The following is a 13,121-nucleotide window of genomic DNA, read 5'->3' on the forward strand; positions in this document are numbered from 1 at the left end:
TGAGGATCATCTTAAGCTAGTTAGTTAGTCCATGCTATCTCGAGTGGGGGCAGGCATGCCATGTTATCAATGTTCTGGGCACGGTGGCGAAGGCCGACAGCATGAGTATATAGGGACAGGATGCAGACGTCTAATGGGCTCTTTTTATCTTTGGAAGTCTCACTAAATTTCAACCAATTGCCATTAACATGTCGAATATGCAAGAAAAGCCGGACGCCTGCAAAAAGGAAGTGGAGGGAGCCTTGGACCATGCTACTACTACGGATCTCCATCGTGCTTCTGTTGGATATGGGGAGCAATTGACGGACCCATCAACGCCGACTACGAATAAGTCCTTGCTGAGAAAGATCGACTGGCGGTAAGTCTACTTATAAGAACGGGTCTGATTGGGAATGGCATCAAATTAACCGGAGCTTCTAGTCTGTTGCCAATTATGATGATTTCCTACATGCTGCAATTTCTTGACAAGCAAACTTTGTCCCAAGCCGCTATTATGGGCATCATAGAAGACCTGGTTAGTCCAATGGCCAAAGAAAAGAAGATATAGACTGACCAAAGAGGTGAAGAAATTGACTGGCACGGAGTACTCGTGGTCAGGGTCGATTTTCTACTTCTCATACCTTGCATTTTCATATCCTGCCTCCATGCTCATGGTTCGATTGCCGATCGCGAAGTTTCTCGCCACGACACTGTGAGCCCCAGTCTACTTGGACAGTCCCGTAGTTGTTGGCGTTAACCATGCTTTAGCTTTCTTTGGGGTGCCGTCCTGGCATGCCACGCTGCTACACATAACTTTGCTGGACTTATGGCTGCTCGCTTCGTTCTAGGTCTTACGGAGGCTGCCATCTCTCCTGGTTTCAGCCTCATCACGGGCATGTGGTATACCCGGTCGGAGCAGCCATTTCGCCATGGTTTGTGGTTCGCTGGGAATTCCATTGCGACAGCATTTGGGGGCCTGGTCGCATATGGAGTCGCTCATATTGTTGGCTCCATCCCCGCCTGGAAGGTGAGACTCGTACATTGATCCCGTCGGTGCGAAAGTTTAATCCTTGTCTAGTGGTTATTTATTATCTATGGACTGATCACCGTCGTCTGGTCCATTGTTTTCATGCTATTTATGCCAGACACGCCAACAACCGCACGATTTCTCACACAGCCCGAACGCACTGAGGCAGAAGAGCGAGTCAAAGTCAACCAGACAAGTATCAAGCACGACAAGATTCAGTGGTATCAAGTCTGGGAGGCCTTGACAGACTACAAGATTTACATATTGTTCTTGTTCCAGATAGCCAACAACATCCCAAATGGAGGTTTGACCATGGTATCTCCGCCCCCACCCCCCCCCAAAATGAAGCTTGTCAGTATAGTTAGCTGATCTGGCTGCATAGTTCTCGGCAATAGTAGTGAAAGGCTTCGGGTTCTCAACCTTACAGGTCTATCTATTGGCAATACCAACGGGCGCTGTGCACGCCCTTTTTGCTCTCGGAAGGTATGTATTTCTTCCCCTATCTATCTTGCACGGTTAACACAGTCAACATTCAACAGTACCTACCTTGCTGGCCGGTTTCCAGATACCCGTTGCATGCTACTGGCTGGTTGCACACTGATTGCGTATGTTCTATCACCCCGCACTAAAGGATCACCATATCTGACGGGAAGTATAGTCTCATTGGAAGTATTATAGTGTACGCTTGTGACGGCACAGGAGCCCGCCTATTCGGTCTCTACCTTTTTGTTGCCTATGCGGCGGGTATTCCAATGACCCTCTCCATGGTCTCATCCAATGTTGCTGGCTTTACCAAAAAGGCGACCGTCAGTGCAATGATGTTCATCGCCTACTGCACAGGAAATATTATCGGTCCATTCTTGTTTTTCGGGCGCGAGGCTCCAGTCTACAAGGTAAGACTACTCTGGTGGAATAAATCGCCACACTAACGTTCAAATAGAGCGGTTTCGTCGCAGTTATGGTCTGCCTTGCGGTAGCGACTCTCCTGATCCTAGCACTAGGTCTATCTTGGCGGTTGGAAAACTCACGCAGAGATCAGGTATATGGGCCAGCGGGTCTTGTAGCAGTGGAGAGACCTAAGGAACCCGGCCAAGGGATGTCTCTGGTGGAGGAGGATCTAACTGATGTTCAGAATAAGGCATTTAGATATGTCTACTAACCTCGTGTTCCTACTATTACGAATAGATGGAGTGATGAGCTTCGTGCTCCTGAATGCCAAGAGCTCGGTCTAATCTTGATTTTAACCCTGCGGAGAAGGGCCGTAATTGGTTCCATAGATGGTTGTCATGATTCTTATTGGCATGAAGCTTTGCTGAAGAAAGAGTATAGAAAGCAAACGCAGTGCGAGTTGTTGCGACTACAAAACGAGGCTTTGACCAATATCCTAGAAACCAGTCTGGTGACATCCGAGCTAATATATGATAATTACCTCCCTGCATACAAGAGGATCACCCAACAGGCCGAGGATATCATCACCAACTTTCAAGCGGAGTATGGCACCTCTCACCCCTGGATTGTCATGGACATGGGGGTTATCCCATCACTGCTTTGGGTGTGTCTGAAATGCAGGGACTTCGAGATTCGACATCAGGCCGTGGAGCTTCTCGAGAGATGGTCCCATCGCGAAGGAGCCTATGGTTCCAATCTTTTGGTCCAGATCGTGAAGGAACATATGGTACTCGAGCAACGAAGCCCCCGTAACGGAGACACAGCAACTGTCCCTAACTCCGCACGAATCGATAGCGTAACAAGGATAAACATATCGGGAGAAGAATGAAATCCTACGAAAGGAGACCGATTAGTTTGGTTTTCTTCTCCTTTTTATCTTTATTTCTATTTATTTTTATTATTTTACTTTTTGAGCCGAACACCTGGACACACAATCCTGGTCCATAACTCAAACTAAGTTCTTAGGATATAATCTTTACACTGTGGTATTCCTCATTTCGGGTCTATCTGACGTTTCTCTATTAGCAAGCCTGCACATGTTTCCTCTTGAAGTACTGGCGTTCTTCCACTTCCAATCCTGATGCCAACAACGAAAGAATATACTCATTGTGACACAATAGAGAGCTTTCATAGGAAAACACTCTAGGCAACGGATCTTTGCTTCCTTAGAGGCAACTCGGACTAGATCTCTGGCTTCTGCCCGTAAACCACCGATATCTCGAGGTATGCGTGGATATTCGGATTATTTAGTGCTTTACGCATTTCTGTAAAAATGACTTCAACCTCCTCCCTGGACCACTAATCGCTTGCGTTAGTTACTCGTCCGTACTCCTATAGGGCGGCCACTTACTCCAAGAATTTTGGTCCACAGCATCATGGCCCACATTTCCAGACTTTCCCCCATGACAATGCGAAAAAGGCGTCCCAGCGTCTTTAGATGCTGGTCTTTGGGCCAGGGGCCGATGGGCAGTTTGTACCGGTGTTCAGCAACGTTAACAAACCCAGCGTCAATCATTCGCTGCTTAGACTCGTCGACTATACGCAATGTTTTGCCGAATTTATCTCCCGCTTCCAGACTTTTCTGGCCCCAGATCTCGTATATCGTGCCTGTGGTGCTTCCGTCGTCCGAGATCGGGGTCACACTCATTTCGGCCTGTTCCAAATATCCACCGGGATGGAGGTTCCTAAACGCCAAGCTAATTAGAACCGGGGACCAGCAGTTTGAAGAGGAAAAGGCATACTTCAGAGCCTGCTGATAAAACCTCCCCCAATCCGCGACACACCCATATAGACCGCGAACATGAATGAAGTCAAATGGGCTTTTGTACACCCAATCATCACAGCAGTCGTCAATCTCAAAATACACATTAGGTGGAACAAAGCTAGGTTGAATTGGCGAGAGATCCGTTCCAATAACAGTTGCCCCAGGGTGAAGATCAGCAAAGTCAATCACCCAGGACCCAGTGCCTGTTCCGACATCAAGTACGCGCTGTGGATTCTTGATCGGGGCGAGGTGCAACCGGCCATGCAATAACATCCCATAGAGGTGATGACAGATTTCCATCGCGTCAATGGCCTTCTCGTCGTTGGATCCCCAATATGATCCCGCATGATATGCGTGGTAGTGTCGGCCATTTTCGTAGACATAGTCGACGATACTGCTGCGCATCGATGTTACCTCGGAGTCTGTCGCCACATAATGGGAGTCATAATCATCGCCGGAGTCCACGAGTATCTCTTCATTATTAATCGCCATCTGGTATGGAAGTTATGATGGGTCGTGTAACGGCAATCGAAAACTTTCCTCGACAGGGTTGGATTGATGGGTGGACAAAATAAGATGCCCGCAGCTCGGATAAATATCTTCACTTGGACAATACAGATACTCCTCCAGTAATAAGACACCACGAGAGATCCATCTGAACGACACTAGTTAAGATAGTGGGCCCGGGGAACCGGGCACTGGGGCCGCTTTCTAACGGTCGACCAAATTGCTCCCAGTAGAAGCCTCAAAGATGTGGGGACCCACAGGCCATGGTCGTTAGTGACCGAGGATATCGCAACCGGTAATACTATTTGGTGGTAATACCTAGTAATCTAATATAGCCTAAAGGTGAAACGGTAGACTTAAACATCCATCGCATCAAGTTGCTTTCGCAGCCTTTGAAAGCTTCTAACTTGTCTGGTCAAAGCAGGTATATCAACCAGATCGTGTTCATCCCCACCCCACTCTGCAAGGAGGTATAACGGCCCCGTTACTAGTGAAATGTTCGGAATTTCCTTGTGTGAAAGCGCCGCGCCCTCGCCAAACTGGGACATGTTAGATGGTTTTGACACCCGTGTATATCCAGGGTCAGCACCCCTCCATTGCTGCTGAGTGATGGCAGCGAGTTCTTTTGTGCTAGCGTAGAGCACTTCTGGTTGTACCTTTCCAGTGGATGAATAAGAATCTGTGAACAAGTTTTCCTGGAACTCTACCGCACCCAGATGTTCAATTACCAGGGCGGCTATCGCTCTGTGCTGTCTAACGCCGCCTTTCCAGAATTCCGGGTGGTCATTGAGCCAACGGGTTGTGGCTTTGCCAGACTCCGTAAAGGCGGGCATGCGTAGATGGCCGGTGGTGAAGACAAAGACATGAGTTCGCTCTGGTGAGACCGTCGCAACATCCTGTGCGAGTTGCAGTACACCAATATGCCCGTTCTCTTCAATCACGTTTGTACCATCCGTATGCGTGACAATGAGCAAGGAATCGTGCGACCTTTTTGGATTACGACCTTCCACTACAGCATAGATAGTGCGCGTTGGGGTATCGGGGATTATCTCCGAGGGAAGAGTGAGCGTGGCTGGCAAATTGGATTTTGCTGCCAACAATATGTCCTTGCTGGTTGCTCCTGATGTGAACACGGCAGGGATATCGGCATATGGGAATTTAAAGGGTAGGTATTGGTTGTGAGCGTTTCCGGTGCTAATGGAGTCATCCCAAGCGAAGACTACAGCTTTCACGCCGGCTTTCTTCGCCCCGGGAAGTGCCTTCCCAATCATGTCCGTGGGGATAAGGGGGTTCTTCATGTTCCCCACCCATCTCTTAGCTGGGTCCCATGTGCCGAATGCCACGGAAAATGGAAGTGATGGGTTGGTGATAGGAACGATGGCAATGTTTCCTCTAGCCAGCTCCCAGTTAGGATCAGGACCTGGAACATGGATGAGTTGTCCAGTGGCTCCAATGTCACTTGTGTACCCCGAGTAAGGGAAGATTGATGCAATCTCCATCTGCTTGCCACCCACAACTAATGATGGTGCATTGGCAGTAGATGCGGGAGTGCTATACTCAAAAGTGTAATTATCTGACTTGACTTCGAGACCAAGATTCGCCAAGGTCCCTTCAATCCGATCTAGGAGAGTGTTATGTGCAGGGCTTCCCGTAAGACGTGGGCCTTGCTCGATTAGAAACTCAACCTCTGCTGCATAGTTCAAACGAGTGCATGTGGCCCTGATGGCGTTAAGTGCCGATAAATAGATAATATATATTGAAGCTCTCATTATGGCTTAACCATGGGATGCCAATTAAATAACAAGAAGAGAGAAAGTAGAATAAAGTATGAGATGTACCGTCTGTATTGGATAGACTTATAATTGCCGAGATCAAGCCTCGGGCCCTCGGCTCGCCAGAAACGAATGATATCATTTAATACCCAGGCTTTCTGACTCGCAACCCTACAGTCCCTTTATTCAAGTAAATCAGCAGCAGTGCAATGAGAGACTATGTGCTCAAGCGTTAATTACTTTCAACTTTGTTGCTGCGTCCAATTTATAGTTCGTTTAGCAAGTAATTGTCTTACGAAAACTTCCCTATCCCTACGGGCGGTTTGATTTACTCTCCAGGTCTATATTCTCATTATCTAGTACGGTTGTACATATACAACGCAACCTAGGCTCGGGTCCCTGTCGAAGTCCATCGGAGAACGGTCGCACTGGGTGAGAACAGTTGCACTGGGAAAGAGTAGTCGCGGTGGGAACAAATAGCAGTCGCACTGGGGAATAATGAACGAATAGTCGCATTGGGAACAAGCTCGAGGTCCTTGCCAACTTAAGCTCAGTCCAGTCCTAGAACGTTAGAAAGCCTCCCTCCCTTCTCACGCCAAAGGTCCGACAAAAGAGAAACATGCCCGCGCGTTGGGCTCAAGCGGATGCTGTCTTTTTCATCAGGAGCAATGTTGCTTTGTCGCCCGCTCCCTTTCGGTAGTCTATGAGGTCTCGACTGACCACTTTGGCGAGGCCTTCCTTCTCCAGCTTGTCGGCCTCGGCTTTGTAGCCACCGGACACCCAAATCTCTTCGAGGATCGTAGCTGCGATGATGCCATTTGGCTTGAGAAGACGGACAAATTCTCTCAAGGCAGGGTCGGGCCCGACATGACCGCGCGTGAAGGTGCCGCAGCATGTCACGATGTCGTATTTCTGGTCTGGTTGCTCGATCGGTTGGGTCAAGTCGACTTTAAAGAGGCTTCGATACACGCCGGTCTGTTCAGCTACGTTGAGCATGGCAGGAGACAGATCCATGCCATCGATGGTCCATTTGCTGCCCTTGGCCAGGGCTTCCGCCACAAGCCCGGTTCCACAGCCCGCATCCAATACGGTGGCCTCGGGGTCTTTGCTTGATGCAAGGGCGGCTTGTGCCACAAGGAGGGGGGCGATATAGTTCTGGGATGCGTCGGCAAGGTCTTGGTTGTAGGAGGCGGCCCATTTCTCGTAGAGCTCCATACAGTCTTCCTTTCTGAGACTGTTGCGAGCTCCGGCCAGGTAGGTGTTTTCGGTTAGTACTTGGGTTGCCATGGTGGTAAAATGAAACTTGGCGGACGTATATATCGGTGCAAATTTGTGTAGGTGGAAACGGGATCAAAGAGCAGCTTGGGGTTTCAAAACATTTACCAACAACCGTCGTTCTTCGCACTATTTATATACTTTCGGTTTGTCATTCGGCTTGTATACTTCAACATCCCTGAGCCCTCCCCTCACTTCACATGGGAAGCGCTGGCGAATCCCATCGGACGGAATCGTTTTTCTGATGCATGGCGCACAGTCCTTCGTGCGTTTTCGATGGCGTGATGGCTGGCGCTATTAACTGGCTTATTCCGAGGCGATCGCATTGAATCTGAAGCTACTATAAGTGGCTTTTTCAAGGTGGAATGAGCATATTACATCATTCGGGTTTTAGAATAGGGCATCTGAGGGGCTAGAGTTCTGGTGGGGTCAAGGCAATAGCGTCCACCGTGACGCCTCTTGGCGTGATACGATTCCTTCCCCCACTATGAGATTCCCCCCGCGTCCTGGTCTTTGTTGACCCTTAACCCGCTGTAAGAGGTGACAGGTTGGGAGCGTAGGATTGGCTTAGAGAGTCTGTTGACTTCTCCTTGGTGCAATTGGGTTAGTACAACCAGAAATTCGCGAACCTTTGGCATGCATAACCGGAGGTCCGGAGGAGGGGGACTTGTCGATACCAATGGTGCATTTCTTGATTTGAGCCTGGGACCTTCAATCACCGGCATGGCGCTACTGTATCTGAACTACTGCTCCTCATTTGTAACCTATGATATACATTTCACCGCAGATTCTGGGCCATCATTCACCCCACCAATGCAACGCAATGCGCAGTCTACGAACCTTGTTAATTACACCATGATCGTATGGACACGGATGTCTACATGTGGTCATCCCGCTTCTGCATTTGCATAATAGGGACATCGACGGGGGTGGAGGAGAGGGGTGCGTTACGTCGGGAGACTTACCATATGCATGCCAGAGGTTGTCAACCCCATTGGTCGGATGGATTGTCCAGGTTCTGGTCGAATCAAAGACGATCAAGCACTGGGGAATCTGCACTTACTAAGCATGCAGGGTGGGTGGTGAAGAAAGGATGAAGCATGTCGCCCGACCATCCAGGTGTAGCGGTGCAATGAGCTTCGAGTTAGGGCAGAACCCCTGTCAGCTGAGTACGCGTTCAGAATTATCCCCTCAATCCTCGCTGAATTCTTGTCTGTGTCTTTTTACACTCAACCTCTGCCTGTTTCTGAGCTTAACCATCATACTCCCAAAGGAATTACTAGTAATACTGCTATCTGAAGATTTCGGCATTAGTGTAACATGGTTAGGGTACGCGTTACTAAAAACAGAAACCGACGGATCGCAGTATCTGATCCGTGGGGAAAGCTCCCTTACTACCGAACCAGCATGAACGTCATTCTCCACGGCTGGGAATTACGAACGCGAATATGAGAGGAGAGGACATGACTAGGAAGGTGATCCACTCTTGTGCATCGTATAAAATGTCGCCAAGGCCCCACCACCAGCCCTGATTAGCCTAAGATATTGGAAAAGGCTTTCAGTGCCCCGCACGTCAGAGATTCCAACTGCCCCCCCACAAAGAAAGACACGGCACAGAATTCACCCGAAGGATGGACCACAAACTAGACCGAGGATGATGCAGATCGGCCAGTGGCATGAAGCAAGCTAGCGATTTTGAAGGGCCGATCGTCCCTGACCGGCGTCCAGGAATCATGACGGCTATCCCTGGGAGACCTCTCTCTTTTTATTTAATTTTTTTTATTATCTCCCTCCTTTCTTTCCCCCTTCTCTCTTGGTTATGTAGTCCCCAGGTACCAATTCGGCGTTACTCTGATCCGCCTGTGCAGGAAGCGCTCGAACGAAAGGTTCACACTGGTTACTACTGTGCCATTAGCATGGCGTCACGACTGCGGACGAAGCACCAGGAAACCCGATACCTTCTTAGTGCTAAGCGATCCACTTTACAAGCCCCATGGGAATGGAGGATGCCAGCCTTGGCTCAACGACCTGCCGTGCGGTCCATGGAACTGGATTCGGCCAATGTGAACAATGCGTGAGTTTGTAGCCCTTGCACCTGTGAGAATATTCCCAACTAATATGGGACATTTTCCGGTGTCACTTCAACAGTAGACCTAATTCAGTGAAGCGCTTAGGGACGTGCAAAGGGCCGGATAAACATGGTAGTTACGATCTCAATGTTGGCCTCGCCCACGCAGCAGCCAAGTCCGGCGGTACCTGCGTCCAACGCGCTAGACATTACGATTGTGTAATAGGGCGCGTTCATAGTCATAGCTACTAGAGATACTGTACATTAGTCTGAAACTGCAATGTCTCGCAAAGGCGGATACCTTCGCTACTCTCTTATATAATATTATCAATGTGAGCTGCACAGTTTGGGACATCGTTGCAAATCAATTCGAACGGCCTGAGTAAGACGTGGGTCTTGGCCTATCAAAACCTCCTTTCCATGCCCGGTGCTTCCTGGGCGCCTTTTCTTGCATTCCAATGGCATTGACTCGTTCCATAGACATCAATTAGGCAGTGGTGGCAAGGAAGTAATAGAATTACACCAGAAACTAGCACCTGGCAATCCTGAGAGTCCGACAAGAATCTTCTAGATTCAGTGGCACACTGACTATCACTATGCGCCTGTAACGGCGCTCATGCTTTTGCTTCGAACTTTTGACGAGCTTGGCAGACAAGGGTAGTAAATTTGGCAAGGATGCCTAAGTGTCGTTCAAGCCTCCAATGACATATACCCTGTGCACATCTTGTGAGCCATGTAACCCTCTTACGTATACAATCCGTATCCAGCAGCTCCTTCAAGAAATGGATCTCTTGCTATGACCCCATCATTGCCAGTCCACGCCCAATTAATCGACATCCTAATAGCTTACTACGCAAAGCAAGAAGGTTATCTCGCATACCCATACTGATAGGAGGGATATTTGTGTTTTTATATGAATCCGAATAACTCCATCATCCATGCATCGTCCATGCCATCCAGCTTTAAATCCCCGGGGTTATCCAGTGTATCCTGCCAGGTCGGGTTAGCCACCTCGGTGGCAGGGAGATACTGCTGGGCCTCGATCAATGATGGCCCCCATCTTTCTTTGATCGTTGAGATCATGTTGACCCCCTTCGCAAATATATCTGCGTCCGCCTCTTGGGCGCGGTGGTCGACCGACCTTTTGAAATTCGTTTGCAGGAGGTCTAGGTAATAGAGTAGGTTCACGCGGTCTTGGACAGCTTTCCGATCCCACGTCGGGTCATCCAGGGTGGAAAGCATGAACAGGTCCACCAGGGCTCGGCAGAACATGGAGAGTATGGTAAAGGATACCCCCAAGTAATGTTCGGGAGGAACACACAACCAGACATCTAACCAAGACTTCGCAGCGAGCAGAGACGTATGAAGGCTTGTTACGCCCTGGGGATCAGGGCCGTTGGTTGGGATGGGCGCCTTGATCAAGGCCTCATGAATCGCAAGTTCTGCGTTCGAGAGGTACATACAGATGACATCTAGGCGGGCAAATTAACGACACTGGTGCTGAAAGGGAGGGCGTGGGACATACTATTTTCCTTCAGATGCGAAGGTATCTGGCGCTTTACCGACTCCAGTTGAGATTGCAACAAGTCCGTAACCAGCGGTGAAGAATGAGAGTTGTCACCGTCCCGGCGAAGATGATAAGATTTGTCGACGACCAACTGAATCCTGACAAGCCACACTAACAGTTCGTCTCCAGGGCACTCTTTTGTGCTAGCCAAAATCTCGAGACTTTCTTCCATGTGGGACGTCCAACGCAAGGCGTCACTTTTAAATAACGATAACGCGATGCTAGGGAGAGAGTTAATGATCGGAGTTAATATCATCCAATTCGTCGGTTTCGGTTTACCTTGAAGTGATCAGAAAACACCCCAGCACGGCCCGTCGCTCCTCCAAAGTTCTGTTCATGGCTGTCTCAGTCTTTAAACCGGCCGCACGGGTAAATCCTTGCAGAATGGATTGTTCCTTTGGGGGAGGTTTGCTTATACCTAGCTCGCTGACAAGACCGGCCAATAGGTGGCTGTAGAAGTTGAGGAATGGCTTCACACAGTATACTTTCCTGGGTAGACAGTCAGAGGTTACCAGGCTGCATATCTTCAATGGGGGACTGTTGGACTTCTTCAGTCACTTACCATGACATAAATGTCATGAGGCCGAGAAGAAGGTCCATGCTCGGGGTCGTTTCCACAACCAGCTTCTGGTAAATCGTGTCATGCACTTTGGTAAACAGGGATTCCCTTTTGATCAGGTTTGGTGTCAGGACTGCGGTCAGGCAATACCAGAAGAATGGCTTCTCTCGCATCAGTTCTTGCGGGGTGACATGGAGCGGTATGTAGATGCAGGGAAGATACTTCAGGTTTTCGGTCCGGAACTGCTTGAGAAATCTCGTTGCCTCATCGGACTGGCTGTAAGCCGAGGGGCTTGGAACATCTGATGCAGGCAGCGCAAAGACTTGAGTCCTTGTTTGAATATCGTATTGACTGGGAGCGCTGGGGGGGTGCTCCGCGTGCCCTTCTGACGATCTCTCACTCTGCCACACTCTTTCCGAGTCGGAGGGAGACGGAAGCGATTTATCAGGGCGTTGTAGGGTGGACAGAAGACTATCAAGTCGAGACTCCACCCGTGCAATCCTCGTACTTGCGGCACCCTTTCTGCTCCTTCGAACCGATAATGACGGTCGGCATTCCTTGTCCAGACGATCGCATCTGTCACCTGTTAGCCACTATGTACTTCCAGTCACAGCACTAGGATGGCAGACCGTTCACACCGATCCTCAGCGGCCAAGAGCAGGCATTTGCATTTAGCCCGAGCGCAATTGATGCATGCTTGGCCGTAGGGGGCGGGCGTTGTCTTTCGGAGTTTCCTCGACTCTGTCCGACGGGATTCCATGTTGGGGATTACTATGCAATCAGCCTGTCCTCGGTCATGTATCAGTGATGGTTGCAGAGAAGGGCAGGTCCATGAGCGCCATAGGTATCATTTTTCCTGGTCAAATGAACGACGGACGGATTTCAGGGAAGATTCGGGCCGGGATTCAAACGTCCAAATCCGATCGGCTGACTCATCACCACCGGACCTTGGAGAAAAATTGTTTACTCGATATTATGGAATTCTCACTACTGCTATTGAGGTTCTTTCTTTACGGTCCTTTGGCTGAGTAGGCTGGGTGACTCCTACGAAGGAATTGCATTACATGAATTCTACGATTTAAAATCTAGATTGGTAGATTCAACCTGACCTAGAGACCCAGTGACCTCAAGATAATATAAAAGCGTCCTATAACTTCGGAAGAGCTGGCTGTGAGTGACAGGTGCATAACAGCGCACACTGATGCTGGATCTCTTCAAGAATAAGAACCATTTTTTCCTGGCTTTCCATGGAGTTTTCATGAGATATTATTGACGTTTTGCAGTTACACGCGGGTCGGGGTTAGGGCTCAAAATCTAGGAATACTACCCTGATGATGACTGGCATTTGGGGTCTGGCGGAATCCGACTTCCATGCGGGAAGCGGCTTGGTGACAAAGGCACCCCCATCTTCATTTGTGCCCCCATCCCCTCTTGCCAGGATATTATCCTTGGTCTTATAGTGGGAGATTTTGGCTAACCAGCGGCCCAACTGGTTTTGGCCGCTCTAGCCCCCGTTCAAACCCGAATAGCGTTATCATCACTATCCTATCCGCAGCAATCGCAAATGGCGGGGCCAGCCTGTTTGGCTTCCTTGCCTTCGATGTGAAATTAGGGCAGCTCGTCTGTGTGCCACCACAAGTCCAGACTTATGGCC

At 49.4% G+C, this 13,121-nt stretch overlaps 7 protein-coding genes across 7 annotated transcripts; 2 read left to right on the forward strand and 5 right to left on the reverse strand.

Annotated features, from left to right (window-relative positions):
- Window positions 1-188: 188 nt before the first annotated feature.
- BDV38DRAFT_290156 (allantoate permease family MFS transporter) lies at window positions 189-2,165 on the forward strand (the record flags this gene model as incomplete). Its single annotated transcript, XM_032061416.1, has 9 exons — window positions 189-358; window positions 421-514; window positions 567-691; window positions 748-1,006; window positions 1,058-1,321; window positions 1,389-1,489; window positions 1,546-1,611; window positions 1,665-1,899; window positions 1,947-2,165. The coding sequence occupies 9 exons, from the start codon at window positions 189-191 to the stop codon at window positions 2,163-2,165; spliced, it is 1,533 nt and encodes a 510-aa protein (XP_031916494.1).
- Window positions 2,166-2,978: 813 nt separating this feature from the next.
- Window positions 2,979-4,211, reverse strand: BDV38DRAFT_290157 (class I SAM-dependent methyltransferase; the record flags this gene model as incomplete). The annotated part of the gene is made up of 3 exons (XM_032061417.1): window positions 2,979-3,253; window positions 3,306-3,639; window positions 3,697-4,211. The coding sequence occupies 3 exons, from the start codon at window positions 4,209-4,211 to the stop codon at window positions 3,137-3,139; spliced, it is 966 nt and encodes a 321-aa protein (XP_031916495.1). The 3' UTR covers window positions 2,979-3,136.
- Window positions 4,212-4,582: 371 nt separating this feature from the next.
- BDV38DRAFT_279939 (uncharacterized protein) lies at window positions 4,583-5,995 on the reverse strand (the record flags this gene model as incomplete). The annotated part of the gene is made up of 1 exon (XM_032059169.1): window positions 4,583-5,995. The coding sequence occupies one exon, from the start codon at window positions 5,993-5,995 to the stop codon at window positions 4,583-4,585; it is 1,413 nt and encodes a 470-aa protein (XP_031916496.1).
- On the reverse strand, window positions 5,912-7,362 carry BDV38DRAFT_239701 (class I SAM-dependent DNA methyltransferase). Its single transcript, XM_032053790.1, has one exon. It carries the CDS (start codon window positions 7,283-7,285, stop codon window positions 6,635-6,637), a length of 651 nt encoding a protein of 216 aa, XP_031916497.1. The 5' UTR covers window positions 7,286-7,362; the 3' UTR covers window positions 5,912-6,634.
- A 1,591-nt stretch (window positions 7,363-8,953) lies between these two features.
- BDV38DRAFT_239703 (uncharacterized protein) lies at window positions 8,954-9,630 on the forward strand. Its single transcript, XM_032053791.1, has 2 exons — window positions 8,954-9,347; window positions 9,422-9,630. Exons 1-2 carry the CDS (start codon window positions 9,007-9,009, stop codon window positions 9,591-9,593), a joined length of 513 nt encoding a protein of 170 aa, XP_031916498.1. The 5' UTR covers window positions 8,954-9,006; the 3' UTR covers window positions 9,594-9,630.
- Window positions 9,631-10,250: 620 nt separating this feature from the next.
- On the reverse strand, window positions 10,251-11,080 carry BDV38DRAFT_269034 (uncharacterized protein; the record flags this gene model as incomplete). The annotated part of the gene is made up of 2 exons (XM_032056895.1): window positions 10,251-10,813; window positions 10,867-11,080. 2 exons carry the CDS (start codon window positions 11,078-11,080, stop codon window positions 10,251-10,253), a joined length of 777 nt encoding a protein of 258 aa, XP_031916499.1.
- Window positions 11,081-11,456: 376 nt separating this feature from the next.
- Window positions 11,457-12,765, reverse strand: BDV38DRAFT_239705 (uncharacterized protein). Its single transcript, XM_032053792.1, has 2 exons — window positions 12,097-12,765; window positions 11,457-12,043 (listed from the first exon to the last, which is right to left on the reverse strand). The coding sequence occupies exons 1-2, from the start codon at window positions 12,225-12,227 to the stop codon at window positions 11,467-11,469; spliced, it is 708 nt and encodes a 235-aa protein (XP_031916500.1). The 5' UTR covers window positions 12,228-12,765; the 3' UTR covers window positions 11,457-11,466.
- Between the last annotated feature and the right edge of the window lie 356 nt (window positions 12,766-13,121).

The sequence above is a fragment of the Aspergillus pseudotamarii genome (assembly GCF_009193445.1).
Source record: "Aspergillus pseudotamarii strain CBS 117625 unplaced genomic scaffold BDV38scaffold_11, whole genome shotgun sequence".
Taxonomy (NCBI): Eukaryota; Fungi; Ascomycota; class Eurotiomycetes; order Eurotiales; family Aspergillaceae; genus Aspergillus; species Aspergillus pseudotamarii.